At 38.4% G+C, this 19,213-nt stretch overlaps 1 protein-coding gene across 1 annotated transcript; it reads right to left on the reverse strand.

The window, feature by feature from the left end:
• Positions 1 to 609: 609 nt before the first annotated feature.
• gsg1l2b (gsg1-like 2b) lies at positions 610 to 18,287 on the reverse strand. The gene is made up of 5 exons (XM_047376424.1): positions 17,703 to 18,287; positions 16,222 to 16,269; positions 13,913 to 14,065; positions 5,179 to 5,290; positions 610 to 3,929 (listed from the first exon to the last, which is right to left on the reverse strand). Exons 1-5 carry the CDS (start codon positions 18,001 to 18,003, stop codon positions 3,629 to 3,631), a joined length of 915 nt encoding a protein of 304 aa, XP_047232380.1. The 5' UTR covers positions 18,004 to 18,287; the 3' UTR covers positions 610 to 3,628.
• Positions 18,288 to 19,213: the final 926 nt, after the last annotated feature.

Here is a 19,213-nt window from a genome sequence, read left to right on the forward strand (position 1 = left end):
ATCACAAATTAATCAAAGGCAAGTGTGCCTACTGAAGTCAAAAAATAAAAGTGGTTAATTACAGTTAACTACTTATTGAACAAGAGGTGCTGTCATATTTCTATGTAGGGCCATGTTGGTTAGGGTAACCTTTGCACCTTAGCAAAATAAATTGCTGCAAAACTGATTTTTGTGTTTTTGTTTCACATTAAAACTTATCTGATGATCTAAAACATTTGAGTTTCACATAAAAAAACGAAGGAAATCTAGTAGGCGTTTTCACAGCACTGGAAGTTTTTTAACCTCAGAGATAAATGATTACAAAAGATGTTGAAAGCCTGGTGCATTGGGAAGAAAGGTAAATCATTTTAATTTCAGGACTTATTTGTGTTTGCTTTGTTTGATTATATGATTACCTGGGACTAATGCATTGCTTATGATGAATACAAAGGCAACACTGCCATCTTGTGGTCTTTCAATTCAACCTCTTAAGAAAAACAGTTGCACACATCATGAAACCATATTCTTTATTATATATAGTTTTTCTTTTATCTTACAATAAAATCTGTTCATTAATATTCTCATTTACATTCTATATATATATATATATATATATATATATATATATATATATATATATATATATATATATATTACTCTAATCACCCACAAAAGTATAACAAAGAGACACCACAGAAAAATAGACACAGTAAATATTGTATGATAAGAAGCACACATAAAGACAAAATAAATCATGCTTTAGCCTTATTTTAACCCAGGCTGGGGGGAAATTATTGAAACTTAGACCGAATATGTTGGAAAGCCATTAATGCTACTCAAAAATAAGTCGAAATGCACTTAAAATGCCTGTAGACTAAAGTTCTCTTGTGAGTCTATCAAGTTCTGCATTATTAATATAATGTAAAAGTACAAACAGAAAGCTTAGAAAGAGGCTCGTTTCTCCCCAGGATAACTTTTGGCAATTTGCACGGACATCTAACTGTAGCTTCAGAAGCTATTAGGCAGAGAAATGGCTTTCCCCTTTTTAAGCATGCTGTGTGATCAGAGGCATGTTTCTGGATGTAAAGGCACTCAATGTTTCCTTTAGGTATCCTCCATCCATTTTTTCCTTTTTAATCCAGCTTCTTGTGTCTCAGAGGGTGAAAGAGCATAGTCCTCCAGTTCAGGTTTTGGAAATTCTTTATGTCTGCTCAGTCTGGAGCCTGTCTAACATAGCTTTGAAAACTCATATTTTGCCATAGTACAACTGTGTTTCAAACAACTGCATTTGGTTCATTTGTTGTGAAAAGAAGGCAGTGTCTAGTCTCTCAGATATATAGTAAGTAGAGGTCTTTAATGCCAGAAGTGTCAGCAATCAGCATCTACAGCTGTCAAGGGTCCCAGAGTCACAGGTTAAGCGTCTTTTCACAGCTTCATCAATAAGAAAAGTCAAATGATCAGTACATTCTCTAAACTCTTGAATATGGTTGCTTTATTTTGACTTATGTTGACTGGGACTGGAATCAAGCCAGTTCTTTCTCAGAGCTTTCATTCAGTTGTTCCTTAACTTCACTTTCTCATCAACCTACAAGGTAGAAGAGTTTTCCCTTTTTAGCAATAATGCTTAGCAGAGGTACACAGCTAATAACATCCTTGAGAAATGAATGTGAAGTACTCAGCAGCCTGTAATGTGGTTCTAACAGATTTATGTGTTCTAGTGTTACTGTTGACAGACCTCCTAGATACAGTGCTGTTAAAAAGTGTTGCCCCTTTACAGATTTCTTCTGTTGTTGCTTCTTTGTCAATGCCAATGTTTCAGATAATCAAAATATGTTCATTTTAGATAAAGATAATGTGAGTAAAAAACTGTTTTAAAAAGATGGTTTCATTTGGGCATCCAAACCAACCAATTTCACTAACCATACCAGGTCTGATTACTGTCTAATTTGAGGAATAAAGAGAATCTTTCTGACAAAATTAAGTAGGCTAAAAGATCTCAAAAAGCAACACATCATGCTAGAATGTAAAAAAACAAAACAAAACAAAAAAAATCAGATCAAAACCAAAACCTCTCATAAAGCCATGTCTAAGGCTGTGGAACATGGCGAACCACAGACAGAGCAATTATCCACAAATGCAGAAAACATGGGACAGTGGTGAACCTTCCCAGGTGTGGCTGGCCTACCACAATTATTCTCAATAATAAACAATAGAGCTCTGCAGGCAACACTTTCTTTGGCTAAGGTCAGAGTTCACAATTCAATGATAAGAAAGAGACTGGGCAAAAACTGCATCCCCCCGGAGAGGGCCAAAACCACCGCTGACCAAAAAGAACACAAAAGCCCATCTCACATTTACTCAAAAAACATCTTGATTATATCTAAGACTTTAGAGCAATAATTCTGTGGAAGAATAGGACAGAACTGGAATTTCTTGGAAGTTGCATTCCCCATTGCAATTGGTGTAAAACTAGCATTTCTAAAAAAGGACACTACACTGACAGACAAACATAGCGGTGTCTGCGTAATTAATTTGGGCTGCTTTGCTGCTTCAGGACCTGCACATCTTGCCATAAATTATGGAATTCATAGAGTTTTCCTGTTGTTGTATCATCTGAAACATCTAAGTAGGACAAAAAAGCAAAAACTGAAGAAATCTCTAAGTGGGCAGATACCTTTTCAAAGAATAGATAGATTTTTCAAACTATATCCAGGAGGAAAGATACAGATTTCTTATAATAAAAGAAATGAACTATCCAAGCTTTTTCATAGGTCAAGGTTTAGGCAAAAATAAATGATTTTCCTTGGTCTTTTGGTAGGCAGCTGACAGAATAAAGCATTTGCTGTGAAATAATAGTCAGTAATCAGCATATTAGCTAACTACGTTTTTGAGGTTACCTAGCTAGCTAACATGAATACAAAAATCGAAGACAATGCACAGTTTGACTCTTAGGTAAAGGTTATATATATTTCAAAACATCCTAATGTCATCATCATGACCTTCATTTAATTTATGACTCACCAGCTATGTTTATTTGATTTATGTTTATTAATGGTCTAAACTTGAAATGTACTCAGTCCTGAAGATTCAGGATGGATTCATTCAGTTGCTGTTCTTCACATTGAAACCAAGTTAAATCAAATTTGGTTGGTAAAACAGTTTTAAAGGAAAAACAAAATATCAATAGGACCTGTGCTATCTTGGAAACTGCCCAGAATAATGATCTTAGTGCAGTATATATTGACTCCTAACTTTTATGTGTCGTATACATGAGAAAATACAGCATCTCACAGCATACATTTGAAAACTGAGCTGATGTTTTAATACCAGAAAATTACAGTGTTTGCTGCTGGTGAAAAACAGTCCATCCCACAGTGGGTCCAACCTTGGATTAGCGCAGTGTTAAATTTAGGTTTACCAGATGGTTGGATCTACCAGCTAAACTTTAATTAAAATGTGTAAACTCAGCATAAGAATCCACCTTCACATCTTACGAGCTGGTGGAGAGCCAGGCAGAGCAGGAAGTTAATTGTACAAAGTTGTGTGGTGGAAAAGAAAAAAAGTAAGGGTTTCGGCTAGCCTTTTTACAGTATTCACACTGCACCACACAGAACATAACATCCATGTTGTGATGTCTCCAAAGGCTCCTCTAGCAATACTCCTCGCCCTGTGGGTCAGGCAGGTCGTTGAGGTCCAGGAAAATGGAGGCATTGGAGAGTTTACGGCCGTTCGTCGACAGGTCCAGAAGCTCTTCGGCAGTGCTCGGCACCGAGCTGATGTACATGTCCCAAACTTGCTCCGGAGAGTCCAGTTCCAGTAGCTTCTGCTTGATCTTCAGGTTCTTCTCAATGTTCCTGCGCTTATGCTTGAACTCCAGGATGGTTTTGGTGTATCGGTTGATGGTAGTGACCGAGGACGCCATGCAGGCCGTGAAAGAGCTCCATGCTAATCTATGAAAAAGAGATAGAATTCATCAAGGCCTCTTTAATTATGAAGGGTATAAAACATTTGCTGTTAAAAGAATCAAACTTTTAATTAAACATATTAGTTTGTAAATGTAATGTTCAATAATGCCTACAAGTAAAGCTTCAAAAATTTGAATATTGTACATTGCACATAAAGTGAAATATTCCAAGTCTTAATTTGTTGTAATTGTGATGATTATGGCTTACAGATAAACCCAAAATTAATTGTGCCAAAAAGTTTGAATATTGTGAAGAAGTTATTTATTGGAAACTTACGTTGTCACACTTGCAAAGGTTTCTGGAGCCTCTAAATAGCCTCTCACTCTGGGTCATTGGCTACACAACAATGGGGAAGACTACTGACTTGACAGGTGTCCAGAAGACTGTCACTGACATTCTCCACAAAGAGGATAAGGAGCGAAAGGCCTTTGCTAAAGAAGATGGTTGCTCGGAGATTGCTTTATACAGGCATATTCACTGAAAATTGAGTGGAAGGAATTCCAATTCAAGAATTTAGTGGAGCTTCACAAGGAATGGGCCAAGGCTGGAGTCGGTGCATCAAGAGCCACTATGCACAGATGAATCCTACACCTGGGCTACAAATGTTGCATTCCTCGTGTCCAGGCACTCCTCAACCAGAAACAATGTCAGAACCCAAGGTACCAAGAGCTGGTTCAGTGACCATAGTGTTACTGTGCTCGCTTGGCCAGCTAACTCGTCTGACCTGAACCCCATAGAGAATCTATGGAGTACTGTTAAAAGGAAGATGAAAAATATCAGACCCACGACCCAGGCCACCACCTAAGCAAACTGGGCTTCTATTTGCTGATTTTTTAAGTAAACCCAGGTATTTTTTAGCCCACACCATAATGGCTAAATCCACCTCTGCCACTTTGTGTCACTTTAGCAGCATACTGGGAGCAATGCAGACTTTGTGCCGAGTGTCACCTCAACAGTTATTTTTCACTTGTGTCACAGAAAAGATTTTGCAAACATAAGATGTATTTTTGTTTAAATGTCAGACAAAAAAGATTTTGACTTCTTGTCATCAAGACTCTGATGGTCATTTTGAACCTGTGCAGCGCTGCTGACTGTTTGCATTCAACAGCTGATTTTGTTGTTTATGTTAATCGCATTTTTCCTCCACACATCTTCAGGTTTTAACAGAACAAAGTCAGGCAGAGAGAAGATAATGATCTTCACTGAAATGTTACTCGGGAGAAACTGTACTCACATGTACGACCAGCTGTAGTCCCATGTTTGAGGTTTCCAGTTCTCGGGACCCAGACTGACAGTCAGTTGGAAGGCTGTGGTGAACATCATGTGGGCCACCATACCTAACAGACCTGCCTCACACAGAGAGAGTGGGATGAGGGCATATGACTAACACACACAGCAACACATGCACTTCTCAAATAGCCCCACTTGGTAGCAGCATTGCATAATGGAAACCTGGGAAGGAAACATGACACATTAATCCATAAACCTACTTAGTGAGGGTTATTTAAGATAAAAAACAATAATAAGCAAAGCAACATTCAGATGTGCATATTATGTGTATATGAACTCAACATTATACATTTGCATTTATGCCAAGAACAGTTTTCAAGTCTAAAGTACACTGAAAGAAAAATGTTAAACATGTATATTTGTATATCATCCCTAAAGTGAACATTTGACTAAATTTGTGTGCAAGATAAACATAGACACATGAGTGCTAACAGTATATTTATCTGTCAAATAGATTTCCTTAAATAACTGTATAGTTTTCACTAAATATTTCAGTCCAAACTGCATAGATTTTCTATAATTTTGGATTATTATCAGAAAAAAATACTTTCTACAATAGTTTTTTTTTTTTTGCTTCCCTTTCACGTCATTTTAGCAGGTTCTGTACCTGACCACTGAACACAGTTGGTTACACTAGACTTATTTTAGTGCTTAATTAATATCACATTTTTCTGATTTTTATTTGTAAAATAATTCTTAATCCATGGATCATTTCCTTTTCACTTTACAATTATACACAGCATGGTGTCGTTTGTTGCATAAAATCTTCATAATAATAACATCTCCATAAAATACATTGAGGTTTGCGGTTGTTATGTGACAAAATGGGACTTTTGCAAGGCTGAGTGACTGGTCCCATCTTGGAACTTGCAAAAAGAACGAGGGGTTGTCATGAAACATGTGAACCTGACACTTACAGAAACACCTTACTGTCACAAGGATGTGTAAAGGAAGTCTCAAAAATACCAGTGTTTAAGAATTCTACCCCTTTTTTGTCAGCATTTTTTTTTTCATTTTCTAGCTTTCCTCACACAAACCATTGATCGCCTGCAGAGACCAACAAGCAAAAACAACAGAAACTGGAGCCTTCCAATCCGATTACCACATAAGCTGCCCCCCCGCCCTGCAAATCCCTCCACTGAACAAGAGTGCACCAGATTCAGCAGCAAACACCTAAATTCCCACCTCATCCCTATCAATGCTCATGTTTATTCCTAAAACATCCCAGTACAACACTTTCATAATGTCATGTAGATCAGGGAAGGCTTTATCTTGGGATGAATGACACATTTCTTGTCCCTGAATGTGGGGAAGAGGCATGTCCTGTTCAAACAGGGAAGAATTATTCCATCTGAATGGTATAAATGTCACTCTATGTTGAAAGGCACATACATAACATACAGCTCCAGGTACGTGATACTACTACTAACTCTCCTTTGTGCTTCCAGGAGACACTACTTTAGTTTCCCAATGGAGCCTTCTGTCAACCGCTAGACAGCAAAGTCAGAATAAAATACTGATTTGAAAAAAGTTTGATTTAGTCTCTTTTGCAACGAATACCAAACAAATGTATTGTATGATTATTTTGCAAGGCTGCAAAAATTTGGTCACACGGTTTAGTTTTAATTAGAAGTTTGACCTGTCTGGCAGTCATACACATAGATCAATTTATATAGATATAAATTTTACATATATATGCATAATAAAAAAAACCCCTCCTGTGTCATTTTGCACCATCAACTTAAGAGAAATGATGTTGCGGGTACGGCTACAATGAGACAAGCTTCAGTGCATCGCAAAGTATTCACACACATTCATATTTTGTCAGATACAATGACAAACTTCATTGTGTTTCATTGCAAAGTAGTGTATATTGGTTAAGTGAAAGGACAATAAAGTCAAATTGTCAAATATTGACGAATAAAGTCTGAAAAGTGTGGTGTGCATTTGCATTTAGACCTATTACATCTCATACTAATATCAGTATAAATCCAGCTATTCATGAAGACCAAGGAACACAGCAGACAGGTCAGGGAGAAAGTTGTGGAGAAGCAGTAGCACTGTTGCCATGCAGCAAGGAGGTCCTGGCTTCAAATCCCAGCTGGGGGTTTTCTCCATGGAGTTTGCATGTTCCCACTGTGCATGCATGGGATCTCTCTGGGTACTCCAGCTTCCTCCCACAGTCCAAAAACATGACTGTCAAGTTAATTGGTCTCTCCAAATAACCCTTAGGTAAGCGTGTGTGTGTGCATGGTTGTTTGTCCTGTTTTTCTCTATGTTGCTCTGTGATGGACTTGCGACCTGTCCAGGGTGCATCCTGCCTCTAGCCCAATGACTGCTGGAGATAGGCAGCAACCCTCTCATGATCCTGCATGGACAAGTGGGTATAGGCAATGGATGGATGGATGCTTTAAACATCTCACAGAGTCCAGTCATTAAAAATGCATATTGTATGCCACCACTGCAACCCCACCAAGACATGGTTGTCCACCTAAAGTGAGACCGGGCACTGATAGCATTAATTTCAGAAGCAACCAATGGTAACTGAAGGACCCACACATGAAAAAAACTAACACTGCACATGACCCCGAACACACCGACTCCACAGTGAAACATGGTGGTGGCAGCATCATTCAGTGGGGATAACTTTCCATAGGCAGGGGCTGGACAGACTTGTTGGGAAGATGGATGGAGCTAAATACAAGACAATCCTGGGAAAAAACCTGGGAAACACAGTGCAATTGTCAGGTGTCTAAGACAGAATCTTTCATCATGAGAGAAAATCAGGGGTCTGTTATCTTTTAGTCTGACACACATTGCAACTTTTTACTTAGCATTCCCATGACATTGAACACATTTCAAGCAGAGTCAAAAATTTCCTGGGAAAATTGCGCTACAACCAACTGCTTATATTCTCTTTTGCCCAGTCATTAGTGTTGTATGATTGTATCATTTCCTTTTATTTCACAATTATGCATTACTTTGTGTTGGCCTGTCACATAAAATCCCAATAACATACACTGTAGTTAGTGGTTATAATGTGACAAAATGTGAGAAAGTTCAAAAAGTATAAATATTTTTGCAAGGCACCCTAAATGGTGTAGCCTCTGAGTGAGTAATGATAATCACCTCCCAATCTTCAACATGACTCACCCTCTTATGTGCAAGTAATGCTCCTCTTTGTCTCCATGTGTATTCATGAATGCAATTTGCAGAACAATAGTAGCCTCAGCTGAAGTTAAGTATTTCACATTGAGCAGGTCACTAACTGAAGTGGGAGGAAATGTGAGCAAAAATCACCAGACAACCAAAATCATTGAAACAGTGACCAAAGCACCATTTCACAGTCCAGCCTGAAAGCTGACACGACATGAATGACTACTTTTCTTACTGCATGCAAAGAATATCCCTGAATCTTTTTTTTTTTTTCCATAAGTGAGTCCATTGCATTTGCAGTCTAATCCTGGGAGTCCTGGAGGTCTATGAGTGGGTGACTCATTTTGCAGAGTGTTGTGGAAAAGCTCTGCAGAAGCTGATCTCTCTGCTGCTAAAATACTATTTATTTGTGAACATTCTTTGGAGATTCTATGAAATAAATGAAACTAGAATGCACACTAGCAAGTTCATTTGCAGGCACATGACAGAACCTCTATCATCATATTATAATGCACCTTAATTTTGATGGACGTCTGTAGATGTGATGAACAACCATCAACAACCCTCCACCTCCTCTCAGACACATGAACCCACGCAACTTGTCTTCCAATAATATTCCATTATGCCAGCACTGTAAAGTCAACAAAACATCCCCCAACAGGAATGGATAGAGAAACACAACAACGTACTGAAGTGCTCCCCATCCGCGGAGAACTCAAACATTCCCTCATAATGTTGAAGTAACCAACTGATTCCAGGTACCACAGGACATCTCTAATGTGTCAAAAATGTTTTAGCAGTATGGCAGAAATAACAGAGCAGGAATAAAATATAGTGTGAGAACCCTGACTATAAATCTCACAGTATCCTTGTATTAAATAAAAACAATTTACAAAAATGGAATTGCATTTATTTAAAGTAAAAAGGCAACAAATATTCCTACTGCTGCAAAAATAATAATGATTATTACAGCTATAACAATGTCCCTACAACAGTTATAACAGTTATTTGTTGTCACTGGTATTTTGCTTAATACAGTACAATTATAGACTTAAGACACTCTAAATTTAGTTAAAACAAGCATAACAGACTGATATAAGCTAAGGAATTAGTCAGGCTATCTGCTCAAGTAGCCAGCCCGCAGTCAGCTGTGTAACAGAGATGTTCCTTGTAGCTTACCTATGGCTGTTTTAAAATAGCTTTACCTTAAAAAGACTGAAGTGGGATGCTCCTTTACTTTCCAAGTACTGTGTGTGTTCTTGTAATTGAGGGAAACCTTTCTTCTCTCAGCCTGCTGACTAGAAGTGCTCAGCAACAGCAAGCACTGCCTACATTTATACTTCATACAGCTGTAGAAAACTCAGGGCATCCCATTAAAAGGACTTTGTGATGTTGTGAGAGAAAAGTTTAGTGTCTGTAAAACAGCAAGTTTTTACAAGCTTCTTATTAGTTGATACTAGGAACAGGCCTTCCACTACAGGGAAGGGGTTCTAAGGTGCCAGTCCGTATTTTACATGACGTAAAGGTCTGTAGTGTTATTTGTTTGTGTATTTGATTAAAAAAATGGAAATAGGCAGGGACGAAATGGGAATGCGTGGATATGAAATGAGGGTAAACATTAGCAAAAAGGTTTGTGAAAAATTGCTGGATAGGTAGTGACACAAAAATTTAGTACAATGCCAACTTTGCCTATTTCAGTTGTAATTCAAGTTTGTACAGCAGCATCAAGGATGCCTAAAGCAGAAACTGCAATTCACTGTATCTATTTGTTTCATTAAACTGTAAAAATATAGCACAGTGAAATGGAGATTGATAACAGCAATAAACTTTAATTTGCTCACTTATATTTTTCCTCCAGACCTCATTACCAAAGTTAATCTCTTGCTACTCATCTCATTAAAAAACGAAAATGGCTTCTGGAGGCTTTTCTTAATTCAAACATTTAACAAGTGCACTAAACCTTCTGCAATCTTATAGGCTTAGGCTATAAACCTGTTTAGAAGGCAACACACAGTGACAGATTTTAAACAATGAACTGACGAAGTGATTTTCTTTCTCCTGCAGGATAGAAACAACACATATTATGAACCTTAAGGGCTTCACCACCTCCTTTTCTCCAGATGACTGGCTTAAATAACTGCAAAACACCAAAGCATGGCCATAAAAGAGATGCAGAGTTCAGATTCTGTCAGCTCCAAATGAAAAGATGAATCGTTTGCAACCACAAGAGGAGGAGTGAAGGATGGTCAACAACTGTGTTATTATATCATGGTGCCAAAGATGGTGACAGCTGTTAATAAAAGGTTACCCTTGCAGGGAAAGATTATGCAGTATTTTATATTTGATTGGGTTCTGATCAAAACCCAAGCATCTTCTTTTTTTCCTTTGGGAGAGGAATTGTTTGCACAAGGTAAAGAACCATGTCCAGTTTCAAAGTCCAGTTTGAGGCAAAGGAGGCATCTAGTAACTTGATGAAATACTATTTACAAAGCTATGGTTTCTCTACGGAAACGCTGCCCAGCTGATGTTTGACAGAGGAGATGAATCAGCTTTCTTTAAAATCATCACCTTTAATCTGCTCTAATCTGATGACATGTAATAAAAAAATAAATCTGTCTAAAAGCAAAAAAAAAAAAAAAAAAAACTGGTTGCATTAAGGGTGAACAAACATGGTGGTGGGAGTCAACTAGTGTTCTTCACAAGTACAGTTCAAACATTTTGAATATTGTATTTTATGTCACTCATTTTAGAAAGTGAAACTCCTATATGACATACAGTGGAATCATTAAACATTGATGAAATATTTCAAGCCATTATTTCTTGTAATGTTTATGACTATAGCTTACAGATAATCAACATCCAAAATTCAGTGTCTCAGAAAATAAAAAAATATAGCGAAAAGCATATTTATAAAAAGTTGAGTGAGTGGAAAAAGTGTAGGATAACTGCAGCCTTGAGAGGATTGTCAAGCTTAATCCACTCAAGAATTTGGGGGAGCTTCACAAGGAGTGGACTGAGGCTGGAGTAAGTCCATCTAGAGCCAGCAAGAACAGACAAATCCTACACATGGGCTACTAATGTCACATTCCTCATGTCAAGCCACTCCTGAACAGGAGACAATATCAGAACAGTCCTACCTGGGCTAAGGAGAAAAGCAACTGTACTGTTGCTCAGTGGTCCAAAGTCCCCATTTCGGATAAAAATAAATTTTGCATTTGATTTGGATATCGAGGTCCCAGAGTGGAGAGGTCTAGTGTGATGTTTCCACAGTCAGTGATGATTTGGGGTGCCATGTCATCTGCTGTAGGTCCACCGTGTTTTCAGAAGTCTATATCAACACAGCCATCTACCAGGAAATGTGAGAGCACCTTCTGCTTCCCTCTGCTGAAAGGTTTTATGGAGACGCTGATTCCATTTTCTACCACTGCCAAGGGTATTAAAAGCTGGTTCAATGATCATGGCGTTGCTACGCTTGATTAACCAGCAAACTGGCCTGACGTGAACCCCATTGTAAAGAAGAAGATGACAGACACCAGACCCATCAATGCAGATGACCTGAAAGCCGCTATCAGAGCAGCCTAAGTTTCCACTACTTCCATTACACAGGAAAACCACCAACTAATCGCCTCCATGCCACGCCGCATTGCTGCAGTAATTCATGCAAAAGGAGTGCGTAGAAATGAAACTACTCTTCAGAAGCCTGACATTTCTGTTTAAAATATCCTTTCTTAATTTATCTTGTGTAATACCAATTTTAAATACATTGGGATTTGTGGTTGTATTGTGTGATATGAATGACGTTTGACTACATTTATCGCTGTAATACATTTAACATGTTCTCTTAAGTCAGCCATGCTATTTAGAAGACAGTATAAATTTTACATTACTGCAACTTTGGAATATAAGTTTTGAGGACCGGTAAAAATATTGACCCGGGTGTAAAATGAGAATGGTTTTTTTAGAGCTTTCCTAAATCTAGCCTGTCAAGAGAGTAAAACACAGTGAGTCACTGCTATGGCTGCTATGTATCTTTCACTGCTGATTCACTGCTCAGAGAGGGGTGCTCAGAATCACTTTCACAGAGTGGATTAGAGAGAAGGTCATTGTTAATTCCTCCACTGAGAGGTAGAGGCAGACTGTAAACTAGCTGGAAATCTTCTAAGGGGCTGTGGAGCTGCAACTGGCCTGATTGTGTGACTGGACCAGCACCAGCAGGGGAAGCAGAGTTAAACACTGAGTTGCTCTGAAGTGGAACTGGAATAAGATGAAATTAGAATGTGGTTGTTTTGGCCTCTGACAAGTGCACCTGCAGTAATACAAGAACTGTACCTATGAAAAAGCACCTAGTATGATATTGGCAGAAGAGCTTGCTTTAACAAGTCCAAAATGTTTGCATGTTGAATAAAATGTTAATAGAGATCTATTTAATGTTCATATGTGAAATAATTCCTAAAGAGATAAAGCACAGGTTTGAATGCCAATCCTACAGAAATGCAGTGTTACATGCAGACTAGATGACATGCATTTAAACGTTGATTTTAGTTATTAGACACTTTACTTTGACTCGGGGAAAAAATGACTTGTGAACATAGATCTGAGAGAGCTGTAGATAGTTTTACAAAAAAAAACTGAAATAGTTAAGTGCAGTTTAATTCAACATGATCATGTGGATCAAGTATTATTCCTAATAAAAAACCTTGATTGTTTGTCATGTGGGTAACATGTGGATCTAACCAGGGATGACATGTGCTGCCACATTTTAGGATTAATTAAATCTGTTCTTCAAAATTCCCACCACAGCTAAACTGTGATAATTATTATTCTAACACTTTGACTGGTTTTAGACAAACGATATCTTCAGATATTACTTTTTATATTCATTGTTTATAATCTAGAACAAAAAAATCATCTTACTGCTAATTTTTCAAAAGGCTAATAAGATTCTACTGTTTACATGACAGGTAATCTAGGTGGTTTATAAATATATGGAATTATCATGCAAGGTTCCTGTGAAAGAATGTTTTTAATAATTTAATAATAATTTTATTGAGTCAGACAGCATCATTTACTTGATTCATCCAAAAATGATTGTGTTGAATGAAAATGTATTCCGCTCGATCAAAACCCTGTATCGGACTTTATTGCGGTTGAAAGATGAATCAAATCACATCAAGTTGCTTGCTACTCATTTGTCTATAATATAATTGTTTATTTTTGAGAGAAATGCAAAACAATCTGTACAATATACTAAACAGAACAGTTTTAATTGTCTCTACAGGTTATTGATAATGCAACTTTTCCATGCCTCCACTGTCACGGCCCACTTAGATATACTGTTTCAACATCTAGTCTCCACAATAGCTTTAATGTATTTTTTAGAAATAAAAAAAAACAACATGCTTATGTCATATTTTCTTACATAAACTGTCATAAGGAAATCTAGTTTATTTAATTTATAGAGCAACTACAGAAACCTACTATTGGCCAAACTTGACCTCATAGCAAACATGACAACCTCTTACCTGAGAGCACAGTGAATATGGCAGCGAAGGCATTGAGCTTCAGGCCGTCAATGACATTGCCAATGTGACACACTTCTAAAGACATGAGGATGCCTCCGGTGGCCAGCAGCAGGATGTACAGGCACTCTGCCACGATGCACAGCCACAGCACTCCTATGGAGACAGGTAGTTAATACAAAGGAACCACAAAGATGAAAAACAAGCCCACATCTATACTGTGGTGTTTAGCTGCAAAGGGTTAAGTAGATCAGGGAAGGGTGATAAAGGAGGAGGATGGGGTTAGGAAAAACATCCGTAAACATGGGTGAAGGGAGAAGACAGGAAAGGAGACGAGAATGGATGAGGAGAAACGGAGTGAAGAAAGGTGGATAAGAGATCCCCTTTTTACCCATATCATTAACCTTCACAGGGAAAGGGAAGACAAACAAAGTGATATATAAGGAGAGACACATCATCCTGAGCTCATGCTAGTATGGAGGAGATATTAGCAGGTAAAAAACAAAGTAAACTGCGGTAAAACACTTACATGCATGATCTTAGGGTAAATAAAAATAATAGGTCTGTTACCATAAAACCCCTGAGAGAGTTCTAAACAGTTACATCCTTCAGTTAACATGAATTTATTTCTTTAAAAAAATAAATACTTTTACAGCGGGCAGATGGAAAGAATTATGGTATGCAGCATATTTAAAGGCATTGTACTGTAGCTATGTGCAATCATAGCCATTCCATTAAAGTTTCCATCTTATTCCATGATATATATTCTTTACGTACTATAAACATGATATGTAAATGTAATCACCCAACAGATGTACAAGTGCTTTGTGGCTCTGATTGGCCTTTCATCCATGCTGTTGTTTCAGATGCCAGATAGCTCTCAAGTTCAGCCAGTTTATATTTTAGAGAGATGTAATCAGTTTGTTGCTTAGTTACAGATTTGCAAATTGTCATTTGACATTTTGTGATTTACTTATGCTGCAGGAAACCATGTTTATTTTTGGCTTCAAGCAGCTATTTTTTTTATTGTTTTGCTGAAGGGAGGCGATGGAGATAGGGATAACCTCTGAGGGAGGATGCTCGAAATGAGGTGTGTTTGGAGCTAGATAACTGTCATTGCTTCCAACACACCACTTCATCCCAAACTCCTCAGCTATACAATCCTTTTCCCAAAAGATGTTGCTGCTCTGAGTTGCATGACCTCTCATCTGAAACAAGTGTCACACCTCTAGCGTTCAGATTTCCTGTTTACAATAGAAGCTGACTTTTTGGGTTTTAGTGCCCCAGTGTTGTAAATGTGGCTTGATAATGTCTCGTGGAAAAACTAGACAAACTGTAAATCAGCATTTGGTGCTCTACAAGTTACCCTTCATATTTTGTAATATCACAATAGAAACCACAATATATTGGGTTAACATTTATGTGATAGACCATCAGAAAACACCGTAATTGTGAGGTGCAGGGAAAATATGTGGTGTACATTTTTTTCTATTATCAGCTCCTTTTTTACTCTGATACCCCTAGATTAATTCCAGTGCAGCAAGCGTCCACCTGTGTAAAGTAATCAATGTGTCAATCCAACTGATTTTTGAAGGCCTCAGAGGTTTGTTAGAAAACCTCATAAAGACCAAGAAATACACCTTGCAGGTCAGAGCCTCTGACCCTTACGGAAGAGTGATGAGGAAATAAAAATGATTAAAGACATTCATAAGATGTCCCATTTGCAGTTTGCCACAAGTCATGTAGCACACATTTGGAAGAAGGTACTCAGGTCAGATGAGGCAAAAACCAATTCTGTAGATCACCTTGAACATACCATACCCACTTTGACTCATGGGGATGGCGGCATTAATGCTTTTTTCAGCAGGGACATGGAAGTTGGTTAGACATGCTGGGAAGGTGGATGGAGGTCAGTCCTAGAAAACACCTGTTAGAACATACAGTAGACCTGAGACCTGAGAAGGTTTGCCCTCTCCAGAAGGACAACTACTCTAAACATACAGCCAGAGTTGCAATGAAGTAATTTGGATAAAAACATATTTATGTGCAAACATGGCCCAGTCAAAGTACAGATAAAAAATAATTGAGAATCTGTAGGAAGACTTGGACATTGATGTTCTCAGATCGTTTCTTAGCTTGGGTCATTTAAAGAAGAATTGGCAATAATTTCAGCATCTAAATATGCAAAGCTGACAGAGACATAAATCCATGGTGTCACACCCACATTGAATTGGTCTGGATTTTTCCATAAAACTCAAAATGTGTTGAGCCTACGTTTTTGCATGAAACATTTAAGAAAGATATAATCTCACCTCTTTCATTCGCCGGTGCCACATAAATAAAGCTTCGGCATTTTTCACCTGGAAAACAATGTAAATGAGACATTTAATTGACACCCGGTGACAGCATAGCCGCCCCTGCATCATACTGATAAATAAAATCGGGACTTCATCTGTATTCCAGCATATTCTCAGACTGTGACAGAGAGAAACAGTTGGACTCTGACACAAGGGATAAAACTTGACTTGACTTGACTTGGAAATAAAAAAGAAGAACTATCAAAATGATCCAATTGGTCAAGATATTTGCTGTCTGCCTCCATACTCCCTTTTTGTCGAAGTCTGCAGCAACAGAGTGCTGCAGAGAAACATTGTCAACACAAAAATGCTTTTACTGTGTTCTAAAGACAGAAATGCTTTCTGTATTGTTGGATAGATCAACAACTGGATTTCCACACTCCTTGGTGGAACTGTTCTGTAAATCATCAGCAATTGGGAAGGAGACAGGAAGGAAGGTAAAGGATCCACACTCAATTGCTTTAACTGTTTGGCCCTTTCATTGATGAATTATGTGAACTACACTAAGGTTTTTTTCTTAAATGTTTTTAATCATCTTTGTGAAAAACACATTTTTTAATTATGTACTTCTAAAATTTAGTTTTTTATGACCAAGTGGAAAACCTGGTTGCAAATCTTAGCTTTCTTAGCATCTTCAACTACTTTAGTCTTTTTTGTCTTTACATATTGGTCTAGGAACTGTTACTATTTTTTATAATAGCCAGTGATGCATGATGTTTAATTTAATGGAGAGCTAATTAATTGAAATTGCATTGCGAGATAAGTCATACCTCTAAAATATATAAATTATATTGGCCCTTAGGTTTGCCTGTAAGCATCTCATACTGTTTTACAGCCAAGATATTTCCAGTGTTTTAGCATTTCTAATAACCATCCAGTGTCTCCAGTGTCTAAAGCGGTTTTTGTGTACTTACACTGGTTTTCCAATAGGTAGCAGTGTATAGATCGACACACTAGAATCAAATGAAGTGGTTCATATCCAACTATTCCACCCACATACTCACACATTAAACATGTTCAATACTACAGGCGTTTGATTTGCGGTACATCATAGCGACCAATGCATGAAGGGTTAAATAGATTGTCTGCGTTTTTAAACAGTTTTATGTCTTTTCCAGGTTTTATACCAACGTTTCTAAAATGCAAATAATTCAGGCTTCTCCAAATGTAAACATTCCGGATCTTTTGGATCGCCAAAACCACAATGAGCAGCTGATTTTGAACACTAACATTTTGATCTACTTGGAAAGGCTTTTTCTCGAGTTAATCTCTAAATCCCGTCAGAGTTGTGGCAGATTAAAATTGTTTGATTAAAATTACATCTACAAGTCTGACTCTTGTTTGCCTCTGTGTGCCGGGGTCTCCGTGACGCACCGCTCTGCGCGCACAGTCCGACTTCCAATCCGGCGGATCCAGCGGTGTGCAGTGGAACTTACCGGTCATGTTGATGTTCTGCTCGCAGGAGAACCAGATGCCGGTGTGAAATTTCCTCATTAAGTACTTGTCCTCCCCGGTCTCCCAGATGTACTGCACCACACGCGAGTCGTTGATGTTGGAGCTGTTGAACATGATGCAAAACGCCTGCTTGGAGGTGACCGGACCGGTGCAGAACGGCTTCACCACCTTCCGCATCCCCTCGCACCAGTAGCTGGTGGTGAGAGCCGACACGGCCAGAAAGAGGGCCAGGAAGTTCAAGGTGAGAGCCAGGGAGGCTCTCCGCCGCCGGTCGATCCCCATGACACCCGGAGCGCAGCTAGTGGAGTGACGGCGCCTGGAACTTAATCCCCCCGCTGTTTGTGATACCGGATTCAGGCGACTTCTCCTCCTCAAATCCTCATAATCCGGTTATTCCCGTTAACGTTTCCTCCGCTAATTACAATCTGCTTCCTGCTGTTCGAGCATCACATCTGCTCCTCCAGCGCCGCTGCCTCTCATATTGTCGCTCCTCACCCACTCCCATTTATACACTCACACAAATACACACGAACACGGCTCTGAGCATTGGAAAGATAAGGAGCGGGTCTCCCTTGCACCACTACCATCTTTGTTAATAGTGTAATATTAAAGTAATTTCAGTGTTAACAAGTACCACCAACTAAAAACCACAATGATGTCTGTCCTGTGGCAGTTTTTGCGTGGATCATATGGTCAGTTGTCCAAGGCGGCATTAGGGGAGCACCAGATATAAAAGACAGAATGTATCTTTCAGTTGTGCCTTAAATAGTGTTAATGCATGTGTAGTCAATAAGGAGTTGGCATCCACTGCGATGCAAGAACCGCCACTGTACTCATTTGTCTATAACCAAACTGCAACAAGTTGACTGTGGTTTTAGGGAAAATAAAAGGTTTGAAGGTTTTAAAGAAAAAAAAAAAGTGTTTTAAAACTACCATTATATAATATCTAAACTAATAAACTAAAGCAATGCTTTGTTTAGTTGTGGTAAAATAACATTTAATATCTAGTTCCTAGCTGTATTTTGTAAACTGATGAAATTAAAGGAGTTACCTGGTTAGCAAGGGAAAATGTCGGTGGCACGGTATAGTAAGTGTTTTACAGTTTATTTTTCTCATGACCGTTGTTCCTTGAGGACACATATTTAGAGGAGAAGGATCATGGTAAATAATATTCAAATGAAAATAAACAGAATGAGTAAATGCCAATTAACCAGAGATACAAAAAAGGAATTCAGTGAAATGCAAAACCCCAAAGTGACAAAACCAAACTCAACACCCTACAGATCTTGACAGTACCACACCGAGCCCCAACAGCTCCACTCCATCAGTTCCAACTGACAATTTAAGACTTCCCATGAAGAAAAACCTTAAGACAAGGAGGATGGTGGCCCCCAGAATTTTTTTTAACGGGCGGGGTCACATGAGGCCATTAAAAATCTTAATGGCACACCAACATTAAAACCAATGATTAACTTTGAAAAATGCTGTGGTG

This window comes from Girardinichthys multiradiatus, chromosome 10 (genome assembly GCF_021462225.1).
Source record: "Girardinichthys multiradiatus isolate DD_20200921_A chromosome 10, DD_fGirMul_XY1, whole genome shotgun sequence".
NCBI classification, from domain to species: Eukaryota; Metazoa; Chordata; class Actinopteri; order Cyprinodontiformes; family Goodeidae; genus Girardinichthys; species Girardinichthys multiradiatus.